Here is a 25,070-nt window from a genome sequence, read left to right on the forward strand (position 1 = left end):
TGCCGTTGTAGTGTGTTACTGATGGTGACCTTTGTTACTTTGGTCCCAGCTCTCTGCAGGTCATTCACCAGGTCCCCCCGTGTGGTTCTGGGATCTTTGCTCACCGTTCTCATGATCATTTTGACCCCACGGGATGAGATCTTGCGTGGAGCCCCAGATGGAGGGAGATTATCAGTGGTCTTGTATGTCTTCCATTTTCTGATGATTGCTCCCACAGTTGATTTTTTCACACCAAGCTGCTTGCCTATTGTAGATTCACTCTTCCCAGTCTGGTGCAGGTCTACAATACTTTTCCTGGTGTCCTTCGAAAGCTCTTTGGTCTTGGCCATGGCAGAGTTTGGAGTCTGACTGTTTGAGGCTGTGGACAGGTGTCTTTTATACAGATGATGAGTTCAAACAGGTGCCATTCATACAGGTAACGAGTGGGGGACAGAAAAGCTTCTTACAGAAGACGTTACAGGTCTGTGAGAGCCAGAGATTTTCCTTGTTTGAGGTGACCAAATACTTATTTTCCACCCTAATTTACGAATAAATTCTTTACAAATCCTACCATGTGAATTCATGGATTTTTTTTTTCACATTCTGTCTCTCACAGTTGAAGTGTACCTCTGGTGCAAATTACTGACCTCTGTCATAATTTTAAGTGGGGGAACTTGCACAATCGGTGGCTGACTACATACTTTTTTGCCCACTGTACATTTCAAATTAAAAATGCAGCCTACTTAGCCTCTAAACCACAACATACCAATAACATACCAATAAGATATCACTACAGCACAGAGAGGCAAAGACTGAAAGACTGAAAGTAAATACATTGAACAGCTGTCACTGAAAAAAACAGCATCAAAAGTGGGAGTGATTATATGAAATATAATTAAAGTGTAGTGTTCAACACCATGTAACAGCATGTAACATGAAACAACAAACTGTTGCTAGGGTTACCAACCACTGGATACAAATAAAGAGTTTTGTTCCCAAATTGCAAAGATATGACATCATGGATAGTGTCACATCATAATCATATGACTGATTATCTGTTCATCCCTTATAAATGTATTATCCTTATGTTCTGCTCTGAGGATTTCACCGTGTCTTTAAATACTTATTTCTGCCTGTTTCTTCTTATTTCACTTTCACGTTGTCATTTTGTATCTCTTTAGTATTTTATTCTTCCCCTGTGCTAATCCTCTGCTCTTCCCCAGCTTACAGGTATCCACTGTGGTTCATCCTGTGCCTGCTGAATGATGGAACAGAGCTCTATGCAAGCGTCCTGTAGGTCATCGTTCACCAGGACACTGTCAAAAAACTGCTTGTACTTTGCTTCAATCGGCTTTGATGTCTCTTCAAGCTCTGCAAAGTCTTCATCCTAAAACGACATTATTATTATTGTCAGTTTTAAATAACATTCATGCTTTTGCTTTTCTTTTTCATAAGCAGCTGTTCTCTCTCTCTCTCTCTCTCTCTCTCTCTCTCTCTCTCTCTCTCTCTCTCTCTCTCTCTCTCTCACACTCACACACACATATAAAATTTTTTTATGCTCTTACTGAGAAAACTCTGTTGATGGCATAATTGGTGATGATTCGAGCATCTCTCCGAGTTTCCCTGAGTCTGTCTGGGCTGGGTGGTTTGATGAAAATTACATAGGGTTTAAATTTCTTTGTTCGCAACAGCTGGATGCTCTGGAAATAAAATACTATATTAACACCAAAGCCTTTTCAATCATATGCAAACAAAAAGCTTCACAGAAAACTTAGAGACTGTTCAGAATACATGAAATAAGTGAATCTGTGTTACATGAGACTCACATGGGGCTCGGCGTCAATGATACACATCCGCCCTCGTTTTAGCACCTCATCAATGGCATCAGTGCTAATTCCATACAGCTGACCTTTACTCTCCCCATATTCCAGAAATCTGAACACATGTACACACACACATTCATACATCCACACGGGCAAAAACAGCATACAATTATAATTAAATAAATAATAAACTTATATAGTTCCCTAAAATTTGAACAAAAAGCCCCAAAAATCATGACAATCAACACCAAGAACATTAGCAAAATTTATAGTAAAGGAATAAAATCTTGCCTGTGGTTGCAGACCATGTACTCAAACAGTTCTTTGGTAACAAAGTGGTACTCTCTACCGTTCTGCTCCCCTGCTCTGATTGAGCGAGTGGTGTCTAGAAGAACAGACCAATCAGAACGTTTATATTAATAATTAGTCACAGTGAAAACAGCAGTATAAATATTAGGGGTGCAACGATACTCGTATCGATATTGAACCGTTCGATACAGTGCTTTCAGTTCGGTATGCATATGTATCGAACAATACAAAATTATTTAATTTATTTTATCAACTTTTCTTCTGACGATGCTGTCTGTGTTGAGAGCTCAGTGGATCTGCGTTAGACTACTCCGCCTAGGTTGCACTGTCGAGCGCAGATCCACTGAGCGCTGCACAAGCTAGCAAGACAGAAGTTAAGCTCGTTGCAACATGGCAAATTTAACCTCCCCCATTCATATCTGGCGTTTGGAACTATTTTGGTCTTCATGTGACGTATGACCCTGAAGGTAAGCGCGTCATGGACAAAAGTAAAACAGTATGTCGGATGTGCCACGCAATGCTCAATTACATGGGTGGGAACCACTGCGTTAGTGCAGTTTGCTTGTTAACGTGTTGACGCCGTCCAGCCCCACGCACGGGGCGATCCGCGGTAGCTCGTTAACGGAGATTTGGCGTGTTGTGACGTTAACGTCATTTCAGATTAACGCTGACAGCACTAGTGGGAACACAATGAATATGACTGCACATTTACTCCGACAGCATCCTAGTGCAAAGACAAGTGGAAGCAGACAAAAACAACAAGCACGCATGCTACAAACTTTACCCGAGTCATTTAGACAGAAGTTAGCACATGATTCTCCTTATGGGGACCTGATATGTTTAATATGCTGCTGAGAATATAGCCCAGAAGAAGCGTATAGTATAGCTTTTATTTTGGAAAGAGCCATTCCTCTGTAATAAACTCTCTTTTCCAAAGATGAGTGATTTCTCGATCAGATAGATTTATTATTTTATCCCTTTGTTGTTCCAGTAACATTAAATTTAAAAACTGTACATTTGAGTTAAAATATATATTTATAATTTTAATAAATGACAAATTAAAAAAGCATGAACATTTTTTTGTATCGAAAAAATACCGAACCGTGAATTTTGTGTATCGTTGCACCCCTAATAATTATGTAAAGCAGGTAAAATCACTTTCATGACTTTACTACCTCCTCCGCTATTGAGCTAAATATTTTTTTTTCAAGAGTGTCAAAGCCAGTAAGTCATGCTTCTTATCTGGAAGTCACAAGACACTTCTCATAAGTAATTATACCAAACTGGGCTCAACTGCAAACCAACAGGTGACTTCAAATCTCACAACCATCCTCACACACAGTCCATGATAATATTCCAGATGTTTAAAAACAAACAAAACAAAAACATATATTTCTTTTTTTTTAAATGTAGAGCCCTCTTTTTATTGTCATTTAAAATGAGAAGAACAGGTTCATTTGATTTCATTAGGAAAACCTCACACGTGTTAAGTAAAAGGCACATACGAGGCACTGGTCCCTGGAATGTCGAAGGATTCAGTTTGATGAGTCTCTTCCTAAGTTCATTTACTCCAACTCCTGAAGCACCTGTGCAGAAGAACAAATAATGAACTGGTAGGAATCTCCTTCAGACTTCCAAAGATATACATACAGAGACGGACAAGAATGCTGGAGAATAAACTTTTTCAAACAAGGAGAAAACAGCAGGTGCTGTTACAGTAGAAGTGAAACAATTTCAAACATTCTCCTGATACAAGGATGAGACCAGTGTGTTGAACAGTACATAAAGTAAAGCATTATTTATTGTATGTATTATAATTAGATAAGTACTTAATTCAAAGGACTACTGTAGTTATGCCAGCAATTCAGTATTCAAGAAACCAGTGAAAAATCTAAGCATACAGAGAGGCTTCTATTACAGAGGGTCTCAAGATCAATTGATAATCACAGATTTTGTTAATCTTTATTCTGTTCAGCAATTTTGTGCTGCAGTTGTCTTTTGACATGAGGTGGGAGGTCTATTTGAAACACTTTACCGACATTCCATAATTTCAGGGTCAGCTGGGAGGCAGTGATTGATTTCTCATGGAAGCATTCATGTGTTATTAATGCAGTTATTCATCTCACCAACGAGGATGATGAGGCGGTGGTTCTCCTGAGGAGGGCGCTGGTACAAAACCACTTCCTCATAGGGGGTGGACAAAGCATTGGTGTTGGGGGAGCAGGTGGTGCACGACTGTCGTCGCTTCCTGTAGGAAGTCCTCTTCCAGACACGGAAACTTCGACGGAAACCAGCTGGTGAGGTTAAAGAGCACTTTTAGTTTCACTTAATAAACTTGACACACTTCTCACACACACTTCTCCTTATAAGGTGAACGTTACCAAAGTTTAGAGACAGCAGTAAAATGATTTATTATTGATAATATATATTTTCTATAGATATGATTTCATTAGATTGTAGGAATTTATTATTAAATAATAACTTGTCTTATTAAATCCATCCTTCAGTATAGATTTTATTATCAGTGCTACCCACTTAATGACTACTTAAATACTACCTAATTATCTGAATAGCATATATGTCTTACCCAGGTAGATTCCATCAGTAACATCAGATTCAGCTTCATCTGAAGGAAAGAAACATTCAAACTCCTAGATTTATCACCAGGCAGTACATTTCTTCTTTTTATTAAGTACAGAAACAAGTAAGCATTTATTTTTATATGTATTTACTACATTTTATTTTTTGTTTGTAAGCCTGACCTTAATTTTCATGGTCATATTAAAAATGCACCTAAATTACCGCCATTTAAAATTTTCATTAAAATAATTTTATCGAATTATGACTCGGAATAAACAAGTACATATACAAAAAGAGTCTACGCTGTGGGACTGTTTTGATCATGCGGACTGGGAAATGTTTCACGTGGCTGCTAATGATATTGATGAGTACACAGATTCAGTCTGCGGATTCATCAGAAAATGCGTGGAAGATGTCGTCCCATCCAGAACAGTTAAATCCTTCCCAAATCAAAAACCCTGGAGATGTTCGTGCGAACACTATGTCTGAGGAGGATGTGCAGAAGTGCTTCAGGAGGGTGAACGCACGCAAAGCTACTGGTCCGGACGGGATTCCTGGCCGCATCCTCAATAAGTTCCAGTAGTACAAGTTCAACAAGGTCCGCGTCAGGTGTTGAGGAACCAGGGCACCCTGACGAGAAGTGGGCTACTGGAACAAGAAGGCATCGGTGGGCAAGAGACAAAAACAAGGCGTTGTTGGAATGCTACTACGCAAGTAACCCTGGCGGAAGGGGTTAGATGAATAGGATGAGGGACCTATGGATTCTTCGATACCCAACATCCACAATGACGGCGAAACAACTAGTAGCTCAGTGTTCCAACATTCGAAAGAAGGGACTGCTCTCACAGCTAGAGATTGATGAGGTACAACATAAATGCTACGGCAAGGGGGAACCAGGACGCCAGGTCAGGGGGCCACTCGAGATTGGGTACCATGCCCCAAGTGCGATAGGAGAAGGATCGTTGAGTGCGAGATGAACTGACCTGAAAGATAGGATCATGGCCAAGCTTGAAACCTGGACCCCCCATAGCCGGTTACCAAGATTACGTGAAGTACCCTCAGAAGGTCTGCTAGATGATGTTAATGCAGCACTACGGACGATACCTACAGCCATGATTACCGACACTAACAAGCTGATCTACAATATGGCAGCAGTGATCAGCGAGATGCTTGGCTACAAGTTGAACAGCCACAAGGGGCAGTACCCTCCATGGAGAAGGAGGCTAGAGGCTAAGATCAAAGTAGCACGGAGGGAGGTTAGCCAACTATCGGAGATGCAGAAAGGCGCAATGAGGAAGGTGCCTAAGAAGTACAGGAAACTGTCCATACCGGAGGCCTTGGAAACTGCCAAGCAAAGACTCACAGCCTTGGCCAGCCACTTGAGGAGGTACACCAGAGAGATAGAAGGCAGGAGAATAAACCAGCTGTTCTCCACTAGAGATGGCACGATACCACTTTTTTATGTCCGATACCGATATCATAAATTTTGATATCTGCCGATACCGATATGAATCTGATATAGTGTTTTTTAATCAATAAAACTGTTTTTTTAATATCTTGCTGCATTTTGTATAAGTTCATACTCAAGTTTAAATAAACAACAACACTAAAGCTATTCTGTTATACCTGTATGTAAAAAATACAACAAAATATTTCATAGTTCAGCAATACTGATCAATCTAATAAACTTAAACCTACTCCATCCTCCCTATTCTGGTATTTTAAAGAGTACTTAGCAGAAATATTAAGCAACCTAACTAATAGGGTTGCAAACTCCCAGCAAAAAAAATAGGGAACCAACCCCCACCCTCCATCTCATGATGCTTAATCGACGTAATCAACTTTAATTTGATGCAGGTTAGAAAAAAAATGCACAGAAATCAATTATTTTTCAAGAATAATTAAATAGATTCAACATCTTTCTTCTACAGAATTGCAGACTGCACAAATGGTATCTTCCCAAAGGAAAAGGTAGTATAGCTTATTAGGGTATATTAGACTTAATAGTTACTATATACAGTAATGGACTTCTATATATTTTACACAAGATTACAACTTTGGGTGTAAGATTCAGATAATTATTCATTAAAAGGCAGTCGCTCCATATATCAGTTGTTAAGCTTAACACTGGAATGCTTTACAAACATTCAGAGACGAACTTACACACTTGCTTTACTTCTCTCTGGGATCACTTCATCGGAGATGAAATTCTGGTTTTGTAGCGAGGCTACAAATACACATAGCCGCTCTATCACGTGAACACACTGCTCCGACATGCTACGGTTATGAGTCGAGTTACGCCGTGTTGCAAGTTTTGTGAGGTGCTTTTCTGATATTTAATGGATCGGATTACATTTTTTATTTCTCTCCGATATCCGATCCAGTAATTTAGGTCAGTATCGGACTGATACCGATACTATCGGATCGGTCCATCTCTCTTCTCCACAGAACCAGCAAAGGTGTACTCTCAGTGGCAAGGGAACAATAAGAGAACAGCACCACCAAGTCTGGAGACGGAGCAATACTGGAAGAGCATATAGAAGAAGGACGCAACCCATAACGGCAATGCTCAGTGGCTAGTGGATCTGAAGGCAGACCACAGCGACCTCCCCGAACAGGGTCCAGTAACCATCACAGTGGCAGATATCCAAGAAAGGGTCTCCAGTATTAAGAGTTGGACAGCACCAGGCCCTGACATGGTTCACGCCTACTGGCTGAAGAAGCTGACTGCACTCCACAAGCGCCTGGCAGCACAAATGAACCAGCTGCTAGTTGACGAGAGACACCCGGAATGGCTAACTGAAGGCTGGACAGTCCTGATCCTCAAGGACCCCCAGAAGGCACCGGTCCCCTCCAACTACCGACCAATAACCTGCCTCAGCACCATGTGGAAGCTCCTGTCAGGCATCATAGTGGCTAAGATGAACAGGCACATGGGTCAACACATAAGCGGGGCACAGAAAGGGATGGACAAGAATACCAGAGGCACAAAACAACAGCTACTGGCAGACCAAGCAGTCAGCTGAGACTGCAGGACCAGACTGACCAACCTGTCCTGCCTGGATTGATTACAAGAAGGCCTATGACTCAATGCCCCACACCTGGATCCTGGAATGCCTAGAACTATATAAGATTAACCGGACCCTGAGAGCCTTCATCAGGAACTCAATGGGGATGTGGCGTACAACACTGGAGGCCAACCTCAAGCCCATAGCACAAGTCACCATCAAGTGCGGGATCTACCAAAGAGATGCTCTGTCCCCACTGCTGTTCTGCATAGGCCTGAACCCCCTCAGAGAGATAAATGACAAGACTGGCTATGGATACCGACTACGGAATGGAGCAGTTGTCAGCCACCTCCTGTACATGGATGACATCAAGCTGTATGCCAAGAGTGAACGAGACATTGATTCACTGATCCACACCACCAGGATATACAGCAATGACATCGGAATGTCGTTCGGCTGGAGAAGTGTAGTCGGATGGTAACAAAGAGAGGGAAGGTAGTCAGAATGGAGGGGATCAAACTACCAGAAGGCAACATTGCCGACATAGAGGACAGTTACAAGTACCTGGGGATCCCACAGGTGAATGGGAACCATGAAGAGGCCGCTAGGAAAGCTGCAACCACCAAGTACATGCAGAGGGTCAGGCAAGTCCTGAGGAATCAGCTGAATGGTAATAACAAGATCCGGGCTATCAACACCTACGCCCTGCCCGTGATCAGGTACCCTGCTGGCATAATAAGTTGGCCAAAGGTGGAGATAGAAGCCACTAACATCAAGACAAGAAAGCTCCTTACCATGCATGGAGGGTTTCACCCCAAGTCCAGCACCCTGAGGCTGTACGCTAAGCGGAAGGAAGGGGGCCGGGGACTGGTGAGTGTCAGCACCACAGTCCAGGATGAGACAAGGAACATCCACGAATACATCACGAAGATGGCCCCAACTGACCGAGTGCTCAATGAATACCTCAGGCAGCAGAAACCCAAGAAAGTGGAGGAAGGCGAGGAACCATCATGGAAGGACAGGCCCCTGCACGGTATGTACCACCGGCAGGTAGAGAAGGTGGCTGATATCCAGAAATCCTACCAGTGGCTGGACAAAGCTGGACTGAAAGACAGCACAGAGGCACTAATCATGGCAGCACAGGAACAAGCACTAAGCGCAAGATCCATTGAGGCTGGGGTCTATCACACCAGGCAAGACCCCAGGTGCGGGCTGTGTAAAGATGCTCCAGAGACAATCCAGCACATAACAGCAGGGTGTAAGATGCTAGCAGGCAAGGCATACATGGAACGCCATAACCAAGTGGCCTGCGTAGTGTACAGGAACATCTGTGCCGAGTATAACCTGGAAGTCCCGAGGTCAAAATGGGAGATGCCCCCAAGGGTGGTGGAGAATGACCGAGCTAAGATCCTGTGGGACTTCCAGATACAGACATAGTGGTGGTAGACAAACATGAGAAGACGGCCATAGTGATCGATGTAGCGGTTCCGAATGACAGCAACATCAGGAAGAAGGAACACGAGAAGCTCGAGAAATACCAAGGGCTCAGAGAAGAGCTCAAGAAGATGTGGAGGGTGAAGGTGACGGTGGTCCCCGTGGTAATCGGAGCACTAGGTGCGGTGACTCCCAAGCTAGGCGAGTGGCTCCAGCAGATCCCGGGAACAACATCGGAGATCTCTGTCCAGAAGAGCGCAGTCCTGGGAACAGCTAAGATACTGCGCAGGACCCTCAAGCTCCCAGGCCTCTGGTAGAGGACCCGAGCTTGAAGGATTGACTGCCCACAGGGGCGAGTGGGGATTTTTTTTTTTATATTATACATATATTTTTTTGTTTGTTTGTTTTAAATAATTTATCTTTTCAACTTCATGTGTAAAGAATTTGTTGTTTGGTTGTCTGTCACTCTAAAGTATTGATGAGAAACTCAATAGACATAAATATGAGAAAAACCCCCACTAAGAAATAGAAAGGAACAGCAATGAGTGTCATGCAATCAAAAGGTTGCACTTTTTACACATTCATCACTGGACAGACTTACCTACCAAAATTTATTTCCTCCAGATCTGAAAAAAAAAAAAAAAAAATAGTGACATTCAATGGGTTGTTGAATAATGCATAGCTTTCGTATATAAAAACTAAATATTTAAAATATATATGAATATGTATTTATTATGTTCACCTGTTATTGCATGTTTCTCATCAGAATTTGCAGGATTTTCCTCTGGAACAAAATAACAGAAAAGTTAGTTAAAGCTTATTTTCACATACATGTAGCTGGGTTTAAATACACCAACAAAGACAACATACTGTATGGCTGAAAGGCACAAAAAGCTATGTTTGGTTGAAAGTGTTAATGTGACAGACTGTAACACAACATAACACACTTCAGTTACTGTGAAAGGAGCAGCCTGGCATGATCTTAGCTCTTGTTTCTACCTTTGAGATCTCTCAGAAGATGAAATAAGCAGCTGCAGAAGCAGCTTAATTAACACTGTAGTTCAATTGGTGATTCATGTGTGCGAATGGTTGTATTTCTCTCTTTGGTAGATTGGTGACCTGTGGATAGATTTCTCATAGAATTCTCATCCTATGAAAGCTGTGATTGACTCTGGATAAGTATGCATGCATGGATAGCTGGTTTTGACTACAAGATATTCCCTAACATGACGAACAAGTGATGTTTGGGAGATATTGTATACCAGTAGTATAGATTATTGTTTCTGTTAATAGTCTCAGAGACCTCAATTATTATAGTTTTATTCAATGATTTAAAAAAAAGTCTTCTGTGGTTTCTTGTTTTTGTTATTGGTGGTTTGTTATTAGCCTAAGCGACACCTCTCTGTGTTAGGAATTGACTGACAGGTTAGTGCAGATAACAGTAATTAGTGCTGAATAATAATAATAAAAAAAGGTGTCATCAAAACAAGCTAACAAACAAGCACACTCAGAAAAATAAAATGAACTAAACTACGACATTAAATGACTATTATGGATGATGTTTCACATGTCACACCCACCGTTAGCAGTCAGGGTCACTAAGGGCAGCAGGGTTAACAGAAAAAATAAACAGCCGTTTAGGCATTACTGAGAAATATCCAAGTTACAAACAACTCTGCAATAAATGTACATATAATATATAAACCATTAAATAAGCACATGTTTAATAATAACAACCATGATTCCTCACGTGGTCTGATGCAGGTATGAACCTGTAAAGGCTGACACCACCATTGTTCCCTCTGTTTACTGTAGAAAGAGAAATAAATTGTTAAATGCAACCAATGTATTAGAGTCTTAAGCTAAAATCATGGAGCCAAACTGCAAAGATATATTCTTTCTGACATTATTATAAGCTAACTTTACCTAACAGTGTTAAGGCTTTGCCATCAGTTAAATGTGCAGAATAAAAGTGATGTAGCCCTTTAAAGTTACTTAGAATTATGTTATAAATGTTTTCTTACTCTCATAATGTCAGATCTATAAACTAACCGCTTCCTCTGGCTGCGGCCTGTAAGTTCGTCACATCTTCACAGTATGTGAGTGCGTCTCACCTCTTCAGCATGCTGGCCGAGGGAATCAGACCAGCGCAGGATGTAGCACATGGCAGTTTCCTGGCTTGCCACCACTGTCCATCTGACTGGTCAACCACCTGAAGAAGGTCTCCTCTGCTGAATGCCATTCCTGCATCTGGACATGGGATGGAAAAATCCTGCAGAGGGCAGTAGTCTACCATTGCCCTCATACATACCTGGAAGACAGACAGATAAACTTTGTTTTATTGCAGATTAAAAAATAAATTAATCAAAAAGTGAAACATTCACAGATGTACTGAGGGAAATCATGTTTTTAAACCTGGAACACCAGCCTGGAAAATAACAATCAGTGAATCATGTCAGTAATTGTACAGGGATTTTCCTGCTCATAAGTAAGTTTAATGTCAACAAAATGTGCTTTTAATAAAGTGATACTGGAGGTAAAGTGATAAAGTGTGTGTTTCTTACTGGTGTCTGGCTGAGGATGGCCTGAGATGGATTTGGAATGATTTTAAACAGGATAGTGCCTTGGGAATTGGCCTGACAGGGAAAGTCATACACAAGAAGTATACATGGTGAGAATTATTTTTAATAATCAAATGTACACGCTTTCACCAAGCATGTTGTCATACTATCATTTATACATATTATTAATACTATAAAGCTTGTGTTTAACATTTTCGTTTTCTTTTTTTTTCGTTTTCTTTTTTTTTTTTTTTTTTTTACTTTAAATGGCTTTTGAATGAGGTGGTAAAAACTGCCTTTAATATTTCTAAAATGTATACAATAGCATTGATAATAGTATTTTCTTTTAAATAATGTTTTTCTTATTTTTAGCAGATGCTGATAGCATACCAGTATATGGATGACCTGTTCTGGTTCCAGGCCCACCACTGGGTTTCCATTTACCTCCACTAATAGGTCTCCAGGATGTAGAAGTCCTGATACAGGCAAAAACCCATATTTATTAAGACATATTATTGCTAGGCGTGATGTTTTCATCTCTCACACACAGACATAAGCAAAAATGCACATGCAACACACACACACACACACACACACACACACACACACACACACACACACACACACACACACACACACACACACACACACACACATTTTCATATCTTAGTGAGGACATCTCATTGACATACTGCTTTCTTTAACCCTCAGCCTAAACCTAACCATAACCTAATTGTAACCCTGACACTAAAACCACATTCACCTTCAAACTCGGACGGACATTTTGTTATAAGCGACTGTATAAGTATAGTGGCATGTCAATTTTCTGTCCTCACAAAGCTGTCTAAACATGTAACACACACACACACACACACACACACACACACACACACACACACACACACACACACACACACACACACACACACACACACTTAAAATACTTGTATACCACTGCGGTCAGCCAATCCTCCATGAATCACCCGGGCAATAGAGATATCTCCCGTCGCCTCATCCTTTCTTATAGTTGCACCCTAACAGATAGAGAGTTGTTCAAAATTTAACAACAAAGTAAAAAGCAAGCAAAAATAGTGACAAGAGATCTTAAGGCAAAGGCAATATGTTTTCTAAGATTAGCAAATGGAAAATTTTGACTAAATTAATTTTTAAAAGTACACGATTTTAAAAGTAAATAATAAATACTTTGTTTAAACACATTTTCTCTTCATGAGATCCTCATTAAAAAATCAGCAAATTAAGTAAAAGCTCTTCTTGTATGCCAGTTATTATTATTATTTTTTTTATAAGGCCTTCCATTTTTGTGCCATTTTGTGAGGAATATCAATATACACACTAACATAATACACCCAGCAGCTGAACATACATTCAACTCAAAGCCACACAGTTTAGTGCTGGTGGTAGATCAAAGTTAAATAGATAACTAAAGGGTTTTTTTCTTTATATTTTAATGCTTGGGCATTTGATATTAACTCATTTTGCATTACATCAAAATATCATGGGGACTCTAAAGGTAAACACTATCAACACAATACCATGTCCACTACAGGCCATTGCTAGAAGCAAACTGGTAGCAAGGGATCATGAAAATTAAGGATAACTTTAGTAGTCCTGCAAATTTGCTACCATAGTTTTGGGAAATGAAAATGCTAAATTATTTAAAAAAATGCCAATTACATAAGCTCCAACCAGGCGCTAAAACAGTGCTCATGAAAATTAATTTTGATGTTTCTATATGTGGAATAATGTAAAACTTCTTAGGTGTTTCCACAGGGTTTTATTGCTGTATTTGATGTGCAATAGATACCACGTAAATATACAAACAATAAGTCAAGATGAATGCAGTTCGACATGTACAAAATAATCCATAACAAATATTATTAAAAATAAATTTAACCCTAAACACTTTCCTCCTTTTTTGCTCAATGTATATATTCAGACCATCATAGTCAAGAACCCAAAATAATAAATCAGAGCTGATGAAAAAAATGAAAGCTGTCATACTTTTTAAGAATAGTTGGACTAGATGACGAAAATAAGACAGAAAGAAATTGCTTTGTACCTTTATATTGTTTGCTTTTGTTCCTTTGAGTGATTGTTTGAAAAATCGAAAAAGTCTTCAAATTAAAAAAAAAAAGTCCATATGTTGTTGTAGCTGATATTTCTTTTTAGACTAAAACATTAGGTATTTTTGTCACTGTCACAGCTTTTCCAGTACAAATGCTGGAAAGAGATGAAAAGCTTTGTTTTTAGTCTAGTTACTCTTTCTTCTTCTTCTTCTTTGTTTTTAAGCAGCCTGTACTCTTACAGTCTTGTTGGTCCTCCAGAGGAGCTCTTGAAATGGTTCCAGTGTTGAACCTCACTTGTCCATTATTACCACCCCTACCTGCCCTCTGAGGAGCTGCCACCATCCTTTTGGATCCACCATTAATTTGTGTTGGACTCCTAGATGTTGTAAAGTCATCTGCACAAGAACTTGTGGATGAAGAAGAGGAGAAAGTAGTGGAAGAAGATGGTGAGAGTGGGCCTGGGTATGGTATTGGAGATTTGCGGACAAGTTTTGGAGATAATGAGGAGACCCTTGGAGGAGGTGAGGGTGGATATTGTTGTGTCTTTGTCTGTGAAGGAGATGACTCGAGGTGTTTTTTGGTTACGATTAGCCCCTGAAGCTTGTCCACCACCTCGGCAAGCAGGTTAAGTGCCTGGGCGTTCTCTTCCACGCTGTCTGTGATCATCTCTGATGCTGCCACCATCCTCTCACCAAGTTGGCGTACATCCTGACTATTGTGTTCAATACTGCTGGCCACCATCTGAACAGTGGACCTAAGCTCTTCCACACTGCACTGTTTCTTGAGTTCAGCAGGCTGATTATGGTGTCTTGATTGCTGCTGCTGCGCATTTTGTTTACGTTTTGATATGTTCTGGCATTCATTGTGACGAGGAGCTGTAGCGTAGTGGAACATTAATGGATGATTTAAAGACTCTTCCTGATGTGTGTTATGAGGTCTGGTTTGAGTGGTTTGACAACCATCTCTTCTGGAGATAGTGCTGACCCCTTGTTCCTGAGTACTCCTTCTAGCTGCAGGACTAGAAGGAGCAGTGCGAGATCTAAGAGGGTTCATGCCACGACAAGAGGAGGTCCTTCCAGGTGTGGGGATATTTTTTGACTGTCCTCCTGTAGAATTTTTTTTGTACAACACAGGAGAGTTGGGAAGGCTAAAACTGTAAGCTGGGATTGGAGGAGGTGGGTATGCGTAGTCATCACTGCTCTCTCTGGTTGAAGCACCATCTTTCCCATTGGGTTTGAGTTCCTCTGAAAATGAACCACCAAATAAATTTGCAGTTCAAGAGAACAGAAAGACATTAGCAAACTATGTCTGAAAAGAAATGTAATGGCAGGAAAGCCCAAAAGACTTATAGACTGCCAGATGATGGCAGGTTCATGAAGAAATGAACACTTAGTTGCACTGAGGAATGACACCAAGATAGATGAAGTGGTTGTTGCCTTTCATTGCCATTGCTAGACATATGAAAATATTTGCCCAGAAAGTACCAAATACTAGAATGATTAGATACAAGAAAGAATGAATCCTCGATTATGATTAGTGAAGGTACTGATGGATGGCCTGCGTTTCTATGATATGTTGCCATTGTTTTTTATATTTGATGGCTTAAATACAGACAAAGAATGATCAAATGAAAATGGTCAGATGATTGGTGATTGTATGGACTGTCATCATCTGTTCTTCCTCCTCTTACCAGTGCAGGTAGCAGGGTTCAAAACAGAGGGAGCTGACTGATTGAGTCCTTTGTTCCCAAGTTTTACAGTTGGTGAACACAAATAGCAACTTCCTGTGGATTCATAGCGAGGGAGAAAGGGGTGGGACCTGCCGTCTTTATGAACAAGGGGAAGCTTTGCTTCACTTTCGGGCACTCTGAGCTCCTCCCCTGACTGAGCTCTTCTTGCAGGGATGAGGCGTTCCAATGTAAAGCGGTGCAGGCTGCTCCAGCGGCTGTGAATTTCTCCTACACTCCTTCTACACTCTTCTCCACTCTTAATGAATGAAAGATGAGAAACTTTGAGTTTTTAGGGTTTATTAGAACATTTTAAAGTTAACATAATGTAATTTATATTTAAGCAATTTAAGACTTAACTACTTTATGACTAATCTGAGGGCACCTTGCAAGGCTACCTTCAGATTTGTCATCGAATCTATGAAGTCAACAAGCCATCTTGTTGACTTCATAGATTCTGTTTAACAAAAGTGATCATTTCTGCATCCCTATCTTACAGGAATATATTACTAATTTGTTTGGTTTGTTTGAAAATGTAATCACTCTCTGGATTGTGCTTATAAGCAATGTTTTTTGTCATTTTTCTTTCAGAGAGTTTTGGACGACATAGATATTGAGACTAATAACGCCATGTAAATAGAAAGCTAAGCTACCTTAGCTTATCTAAAACAAAAAACAAGGACAAAAAATGACAAAAACACATTTATGTATATTTATAGGTTTCTATAGCTGACACGAACGAAACTGTATTTCTGAGCAAAAGTTTACATTTATGAGGAAAATGCTTATGTCTTACCAGAGGCTGGTTGTTCTTTACAAGACACACAATCCTCATTGCCTCCTCATCCTCTGGTATTTCATCAGGCAGAGGGGGTAAGACAGGCTCATAGTCTGACTGTGCAACACTGTCATGAGATGACAAGAGAGCCTGATATACAGAGAGATAGATAATCAGTAATGGGTAACCAGAAACTTCAAATATAAGTTATAAGTTAACCTCTGGGTGGTCTTGGGTGTGACATTTTTCATTGTTCGTATACACGCCATTTGCACTGTGTTGAACGGAATATAGCCAACTTTTCCAAAAAAAAGTCTGGTTACATATATTTCAAAATTCCAGTCTGACTCCCTTAAATTAGCTTCAGTGGCTGAGCTACAGATAAACTTACACTATTGGTCCTAGTGGTCGATTTGTGCCCCATTGAAAACCATTATAAACGCTATTTCCCATTCCACGGTCATTACAACCAAATAATGGGCCATCTTCCGAATGTTGGTGGTACTCGGGAGTCCGGGCCTTGGAATTGTATCTTTTGGGAAATATTTGATTTCTTTGTTTTTTGGGGCTAAAAAAACAGTGCGGCCATGTGACGAAACCGGGATATAAAGGGTTAAAATCCGCGAAATGTAATTAAAACTTGATATGAATATTTCAAGGAGAAGTAGGTCTAAAAGATTGGCTAATTTAAAGTGGAAAAAAATATTAATATATAGATATTTTATGGCACTTTTCATGGCGTGGTCGATTTGTGGCTCTAAGCCCAATAGTGTATGCATTTTTCTAGGACCCCCCAGAGGTTAAGAAAGGCATGCCATGATGAACATGGATTCTAAAATGAATCTATAAAACGAATCTATATATATATATATATTAGGGGTGCAACGATATTCGTATCGATATTGAACCGTTCGATACAGTGCTTTCGGTTCGGTACGCATATGTATCGAACAATACAACATTTGTAATTTATTTTATCAATTTTCCTTCTGACGATGCTGTCTGTGTTGAGCGCTCAGTGAATCTGTGTTCGACTACTCCGCCTAGGCTGCACTGTCGAGCGCAGATCCACTGAGCGCTCAACACAGACAGCATAGTCAGAAGGAAGAGAGCAGGGCAAGCTAGCGAGACAGAAGTTAAGCTCTACTTGCAACAGGCAAATTGAACCTCATTCAGATCTGGCGTTTGGAATTATTTTGGTTTTCATGTGACGTATGACCCTGAAGGTAAGCGAGTCATGGACTAAAGTAAAACAGTATGTTGGATGTGCCATGCAATGCTCAATTACATTGGTGTGAACTAGTGTGTTAGCGCAGTTAGCTCGTTAACGTGTTTGCCGTCTAGCCCCATGCACGGAGCGATCGGCGGTAGCTCGTTAACGGAGATTTGCCGTGTTGTGGCGTTAAGGTCATTTCAACGAGATTAACCTGAAAGCACTAGTGGGAACACAACGAATATGACTGCACATTTACGCCGACATCATCCTAGTGCAAAGACAAAAACAACAAGCATGCTACTAACTTTAGCCGAGTCATTTAGACAGCTGTTAGCACGTGATTCTCCTTATGCTGCTGAGAATATAGCCCAGAAGAAGCGGATAGTATAGCTTTTATTTTGGAAAGAGACATTTCTCTGTAATAAACTCTCTTTTCCAAAGATGAGTGATTCCTCAATCAGATACAGGGCTTGCAATATCGCTAGCCCGACGTCCCGGAGCTAGCGATTTTTTCAGTCGGGCTACCAAAATCTATCTCTTCCCTGCCCGTCAGGCTATTGTAGAAAAAATATATGTCAATGCTTTTGCATTCTTTCAGAAATGTAGCTGGGTAATTATGTCATTGGCATCGGTGAGTCACTGTCAATATGTGACATATTGAAGTTGCGTTTGAATTTGCGCTTGTTTTTTTGCTTTCACTTTGCAATCGTGCGAACTGTGTATAGAGAGCGACAGTACTGATTGGTGAGTGATGATAATTTGTGCACCAATTCCTCTGACATCGTCTTATTAATCGTTAGCTTACTATGCAAACATGACAAGTGAAATCTCCCGCAGCTTAAACATGTGAGAGGTTGATCGCGCAGAGAATCGCTGAGCTTACGTGAGTGAGCGTGTAAAAGCATTTCAGTTCTGCTGAGCCAAATAAGACAGGTCAGGGTGAAGAAGTGACAGCCAAAGAAAAGCTTACCACAAAACGGAGAAGTTATGACAAATCAGACTATAAGGCAAAAAGAAAGTGCAGCTTTATGGTTTCATGGACAAAAGAATTTCTGTGGCTGCAATATGATGAGCTAAATAACCAGGGCTGCACATAAGTGGTCCGCAGGTGCGCATTCGCTGTCAAAATAAAAAACACGCACAAGGGTTAGGGTTAAATTTAAAAACTGTACTTTTGAGTTAAAATATATATTTATAATTTTAATAAATGACAAATTAAAAATGCATGAACATTTTTTTGTATCGAAAAAATATCGAACCGTGACACCAAAGTATCGAACCGAACCGAACCGTGAATTTTGTGTATCGTTGCACCCCTAATACAGTGGGGCAAAAAAGTATTTAGTCAGCCACCGATTGTGCAAGTTCCCCCACCTAAAATGATGACAGAGGTCAGTAATTTGCACCAGAGGTACACTTCAACTGTGAGAGACAGAATGTGAAAAAAAAATCCATGAATCCACATGGTAGGATTTGTAAAGAATTTATTCGTAAATTAGGGTGGAAAATAAGTATTTGGTCAATAACAAAAATACAACTCAATACTTTGTAACATAACCTTTGTTGGCAATAACAGAGGTCAAACGTTTACTATAGGTCTTTACCAGGTTTGCACACACAGTAGCTGGTATTTTGGCCCATTCCTCCATGCAGATCTTCTCGAGAGCAGTGATGTTTTGGGGCTGTCGCCGAGCAACACGGACTTTCAACTCCCGCCACAGATTTTCTATGGGGTTGAGGTCTGGAGACTGGCTAGGCCACTCCAGGACTTTCAAATGCTTCTTACGGAGCCACTCCTTTGTTGCCCGGGCGGTGTGTTTTGGATCATTGTCATGTTGGAAAACCCAGCCTCGTTTCATCTTCAAAGTTCTCACTGATGGAAGGAGGTTTTGGCTCAAAATCTCACGATACATGGCCCCATTCATTCTGTCCTTAACACGGATCAGTCGTCCTGTCCCCTTGGCAGAAAAACAGCCCCATAGCATGATGTTTCCACCCCCATGCTTCACAGTAGGTATGGTGTTCTTGGGATGCAACTCAGTATTCTTCTTCCTCCAAACACGACGAGTTGAGTTTATACCAAAAAGTTCTACTTTGGTGTCATCTGACCACATGACATTCTCCCAATCCTCTGCTGTATCATCCATGTGCTCTCTGGCAAACTTCAGACGGGCCTGGACATGCACTGGCTTCAGCAGCGGAACACGTCTGGCACTGCGGGATTTGATTCCCTGCCGTTGTAGTGTGTTACTGATGGTGACCTTTGTTACTTTGGTCCCAGCTCTCTGCAGGTCATTCACCAGGTCCCCCCGTGTGGTTCTGGGATCTTTGCTCACCGTTCTCATGATCATTTTGACCCCACGGGATGAGATCTTGCGTGGAGCCCCAGATCGAGGGAGATTATCAGTGGTCTTGTATGTCTTCCATTTTCTGATGATTGCTCCCACAGTTGATTTTTTCACACCAAGCTGCTTGCCTATTGTAGATTCACTCTTCCCAGTCTGGTGCAGGTCTACAATACTTTTCCTGGTGTCCTTCGAAAGCTCTTTGGTCTTGGCCATGGCGGAGTTTGGAGTCTGACTGTTTGAGGCTGTGGACAGGTGTCTTTTATACAGATGATGAGTTCAAACAGGTGCCATTCATACAGGTAACGAGTGGGGGACAGAAAAGCTTCTTACAGAAGACGTTACAGGTCTGTGAGAGCCAGAGATTTTCCTTGTTTGAGGTGACCAAATACTTATTTTCCACCCTGATTTACGAATAAATTCTTTACAAATCCTACCATGTGGATTCATGGATTTTTTTTTCACATTCTGTCTCTCACAGTTGAAGTGTACCTCTGGTGCAAATTACTGACCTCTGTCATCATTTTAAATGGGGGAACTTGCACAATCGGTGGCTGACTAAATACTTTTTTGCCCCACTGTGTATATATATATATATATATATATATATTAGAGATGGCACGATACCACTTTTTTATGTCCGATACCGATACCGATATCATAAATTTGGATATCTGCCGATACCGATATGAATCCGATATAGTGTTTTTTAATCAACAAAACTGTTTTTTAAATATCTTGCTGCATTTTGTATAAGTTCATACTCAAGTTTAAAACAACAACTACACTAAAGCTATTCTGTTATACCTGTATGCAAAAAAAAATATTTCATAGTTCAGCAATACTGATCAATCTAATAAACTTAAACCTACACCATCCTCCCTATTCTGGTATTTTAAAGAGTACTTAGCATAAATATTAAGCAACCTAACTAATAGGGTTCCAACTCCCAGCAACAACAAAAATAAATAAATAAAAAATAGGGAACCACCCCTCACGCTCCACCTCATGATGCTTAATCGCCGTAATCAACCTTAATTTGATGCAGTGTGAAAAAAAATGCACAGAAATCAATTATTTTTCAAGAAATATTAAATAGATTCAACATCTTTCTTCAACAGAATTGCAGACTGCACAGATGGTACCTTCCCAAAGGAAAAAGTACTATAGCTTACTAGGGTATATATATTAGACTTAATAGTTACTATATACAATAATGGACTTCTATTCATTTTGCATCAAATTAAAACTTTGGGTGTCAGATAATTATTTGTTAAAAGCTAGACATTTTAAATGAGATTAAGAAAGAAAAGTATGTCTTTGTGCCCCCTTTTCCCTGTTAATGCCCTATCGGCCCCCCTGGCTAAACTTTGCTAGATCCGCCCCTGCACAGTTACCAGCGTCAGCTACGTAGAAAAAGATCCTCGAGTAGAAAGTAATATTAAATAAATTCTAACAACAGCTTATCAAGCTTAAACGTGCTGCTGTTGTTCAGCCACTGGTTTCCTCTTTCTGGTGCAAAGTGGGCCAAAAGCAAACTAGAGTCACGGACTCGCGACAGAAAAGCCGATCAGCTGATCGTTAAGCAGTTTCATGATTGAAGTAGCAGCAAGAAGAGGCAGTCGTTTGTTAAGCTTAACGCAGGAATGCTTTACAAACATTCAGAGATGGACTTACACACTTGCTTTACTTCTCTCAGGATAACTTTGTCGGAGATGAAATGCCGGGTTGCTAGCGAAGCTCCAAATGCTATCCAGACCACCAACAGGTCCTGCATGCCACAGCCGCTCTATCACGTGATGCATACTGCTCCGACGTGCTAACGTTCTGAGGTGAGTTACGGCGTGTTGCAAGTTTTGTGAGGTGCTTTCGTGATATTTAATGGATCGGATTACATTTTTTATTTTTCTCCGATATCCGATCCAGTAATTTAGGTCAGTATCGGACCGATACCGATACGTAATATCGGATCGGTCCATCTCTAATATATATATATTAGGGGTGCAACAATACTCGTATCGATATTGAACCGTTCGATACAGTGCTTTCGGTTCGGTACGCATATGTATCAAACAATACAAAATTTTTAATTTATTTTATCAACTTTTCTTCAGACGATGCTGTCTGTGTTGAGCGCTCAGTGGATCTGCACTCAGCAGTGCAGCCTAGGCGGAGTAGTCGAACGCAGATTCACTGAGCCCAGGGCAAGCTCGCGAGACACAAGTTAAGCTCTCATTGCAACATAGCAAATTTAACCTCCCCCACCCTCATTCAGATCTGGCGTTTGGAACTATTTTGGTTTTCATGTGACGTATGACCCTGAAGGTAAGCGCGTCATGGACAAAAGTAAAATAGTATGTCGGATGTGCCACGCAATGCTCAATTACATGGGTGGGAACTACTGCGTTAGCGCAGTTAGCTCGTTAATGTGTTGGTTGTCCAGCCCCACGCACGGGGCGATCCGCGGTAGCTCGTTAACGGAGATTTGGTGTGTTGTGGCGTTAAGGTCATTTCAACGAGATTAACGCTGACAGCACTAGTAGGAACACAATGAATATGACTGCACATTTACACCGACATCATCCTAGTGCAAAGACAAGTGGAAGCAGACAAAAACAACAAGCACGCATGCTACAAACTTTACCCGAGTCATTTAGACAGAAGTTAGCATATGATTCTCCTTATGGGGACCTGATATGTTTAATATGCTGCTGAAAGTATACCCCAGAAGAAGTGTATAGAATCGCTTTTATTTTGGAAAGAGCCATTTCTCTGTAATAAACTCTCTTTTCCAAAGATGAGTGATTTCTCGATCAGATAGATTTATTTTTTTTATTACTTTGTTGTTTCAGCAACATTAAATTTAAAAACTGTACTTTTGAGTTAAAATATATATTTATAATTTTAATAAATGACAAATTAAAAAAGCATGAACATTTTTTTTTGTATCAAGAAATATCGAACCGTGACACCAAAGTATCGAACCAAACCATGAATTTTGTGTATCATTGCACCCCTAATATATATATATATATATATGTATATATATATATATGTGTGTGTGTGTATGTACCTGGATATGAGGTGAGCTCAGGAGGCTGCACAACTCTCTAGCTGGAGCTGAAGGCTTTTGAGCTGTCAGTATTGCAGTTATGACCTAATGAAAAATTAAGAAGATTCCTGAATCAGATGTTAAATTACATTATACTGGAAAGACAGAATACCAGACATATGTAAAAGGAAAGCAAGAGACCTAAAAACACTGATTTCTATGGAAATATTTCCAGAAGAAACTTTAGATCCAGACATAATTTTAATGACTTTAACCACCTACGACCCGAACTCTTCCAGAGCATGCATTTTAATTTCTCTTTGATATTTGGGCATATTGGGACCCGATGAATGTAAAAACAAAGGATTACCAGTTTTTTGTTTTACCCTATTTTTGTTTCTAAGAAAAATGAGAGCCACATATGAGGATATCCATTTAAAATTTCGTAAGAACAGTAGCAGCATAATGTCCTCATAAGTGGATATCAGGCCCTTGTAGAGCAAAATTGAGTATTTTGGTCTAAATAACCCAAAGTGTGATGTCCTAATATGTGGACGCCAGGTCCTAGGAGGTTAAAATGACTTATCACAGTCATCTGGTCACTTGATCCACATCCTCTAAAAACTTTTTCAAAAAGGAAAGGTTTAAATCTAAATGTAAATGTAGAGAGGGTGTCTCCTGTTGTGCTTTGTATTATTTACAGAAAGCAGACATGTTCTGGTTGGTTTCTGTATTGATTACATTATCAGGCTTACTTAGTTTTAATTTTGTTACCTTTTGCAAGATGCAGAATTAAAATTCCAATTGAATCAGCTGTGATAAGGTGATATTTTACAGAACACTAATGACTGATATTTAGGGATCTAAATATTTCGTCTATGGCTGCTTGTTTGTTGTGTTGTATATATACACACCTCATGTGAGAGTCCTGCAGCATAAGGCAAAACGGGGCTTGGTGTCAGTCTCTGGAACTTTAACAGGCACTCATAAATCTGGAGACAAAGCACCAAATGATAACTTTTAGTTTGCAGACAGATGGTAGGTGTGTGTCTTTTACTCAGGACCTTTGAATCATGTACCTTCAGCAGGGCACAAAGCCACGGTGCACTCAGTAGTTCATGCAAAAGTTGAGCACCATTAATGTTCCTGCTAACAGCTTGGTCAACATCCTTCACCACACTGGATAGTACCACACTGACACCTGAACAAATGATGACATAGGGAATTAGGGAAGACACAGGGAATTCTTGGTAAATGGACTGGTAGTTATGCACCACCTTTCTACACAGCTGAGCGCTCAAAGCACTTGCAACTAATTCATCAAATTACACACACAATCATATGGCACTTATGCCTATGCAGCAGTTCAGGAAGTGCAAACTGGACTCCAACCAGCTGCTGACCTTCTACCACTTCATTGAGAGCCTGCTGACATATATCACAGTATGGTACGGCAGCTGCACTAAGGCGGATAGAGTGAGGCTTTAGAGTGTAGTCAAGGCAGCACAGAAGATAAATAATCGTACAAATAAAATATTTGCTTAAACAAACTGGAGATACTGCTATCCAATACAGATGCTGAAGTGATCCATACATAGCTAATTCAAGTTGGTTAGCTTGGGGAACAAATTTGCATTGTCTGAAATGTTGACATTAAAATGTGGTTCGAGTGCTTAGAGTAAAACCACATTTCCATATTACTTTATTTCACATTGGTACAATAATATCAGTGGAGAAAGTTTTTTAGTAATTGAAAAATAAAAGTGCTCTCATATTGTCCAAATTTGGTTTGATTACTGTATTGTTCCAGTGTTTGCTTAACTGTCTCTTTATCTTTCACTTGGTATTGTCAGAAATAGTTAGAATTGGGGCATTAAAACTGGGGTACGCATGATTAATTACACTGTGACTGACAGATTCCAATGAATGTCTTTAATATAATTGCCTTTAATATCACAGCAGATGTTTGAGGTTTCACATTTCTCCTGAGCAGAAGGTGAAAAGCCGACAGAACCAGACAGGATTAACATTATAGAGAAGCCCTGACCCTTCTTTTATAATAAGTCTTTTCAAGTAAGCACCTACTCATGACTGAGACAGGTGAATTCAAGTCTACTGAATTTGTCTGTATACGTGTATGTGCTTCTCACCATCCTCCATTGCTTTTTTCAT

General features: G+C 40.3%; 1 protein-coding gene across 1 annotated transcript; it reads right to left on the minus strand.

Annotated features, from left to right (window-relative positions):
- Positions 1-1,180: 1,180 nt before the first annotated feature.
- On the minus strand, positions 1,181-25,070 carry LOC146615705 (MAGUK p55 subfamily member 4-like). Its single transcript, XM_085374149.1, has 20 exons — positions 25,049-25,070; positions 23,978-24,099; positions 23,813-23,890; positions 22,920-23,003; positions 16,304-16,435; positions 12,647-12,728; positions 12,085-12,170; positions 11,698-11,769; positions 11,248-11,444; positions 10,884-10,942; positions 10,714-10,731; positions 9,876-9,917; positions 9,739-9,759; positions 4,699-4,737; positions 4,238-4,405; positions 3,617-3,697; positions 2,094-2,187; positions 1,806-1,914; positions 1,545-1,679; positions 1,181-1,366 (listed from the first exon to the last, which is right to left on the minus strand). Exons 1-20 carry the CDS (start codon positions 25,068-25,070, stop codon positions 1,181-1,183), a joined length of 1,827 nt encoding a protein of 608 aa, XP_085230275.1.

Source organism: Diplotaxodon limnothrissa, linkage group LG16, assembly GCF_057381915.1.
Source record: "Diplotaxodon limnothrissa isolate DT_005_m linkage group LG16, D_limnothrissa_male_GT1.1, whole genome shotgun sequence".
NCBI classification, from domain to species: Eukaryota; Metazoa; Chordata; class Actinopteri; order Cichliformes; family Cichlidae; genus Diplotaxodon; species Diplotaxodon limnothrissa.

What these genes read in the sequence shown, in the direction of transcription:
- LOC146615705 (XM_085374149.1), bottom strand. Translation starts at nt 25,070, where the DNA reads ATGAAAAAAGCAATGGAGGATG. An exon ending in AGGATTGGCTGACCGCAGTG is followed by an intron (nt 12,171 to 12,646) that starts GTATACAAGTAT and finishes TGCCTGTATCAG; the next exon opens with GACTTCTACATCCTGGAGAC. An exon ending in TACATGGTCTGCAACCACAG is followed by an intron (nt 1,915 to 2,093) that starts GCAAGATTTTAT and finishes ACATGTGTTCAG; the next exon opens with ATTTCTGGAATATGGGGAGA.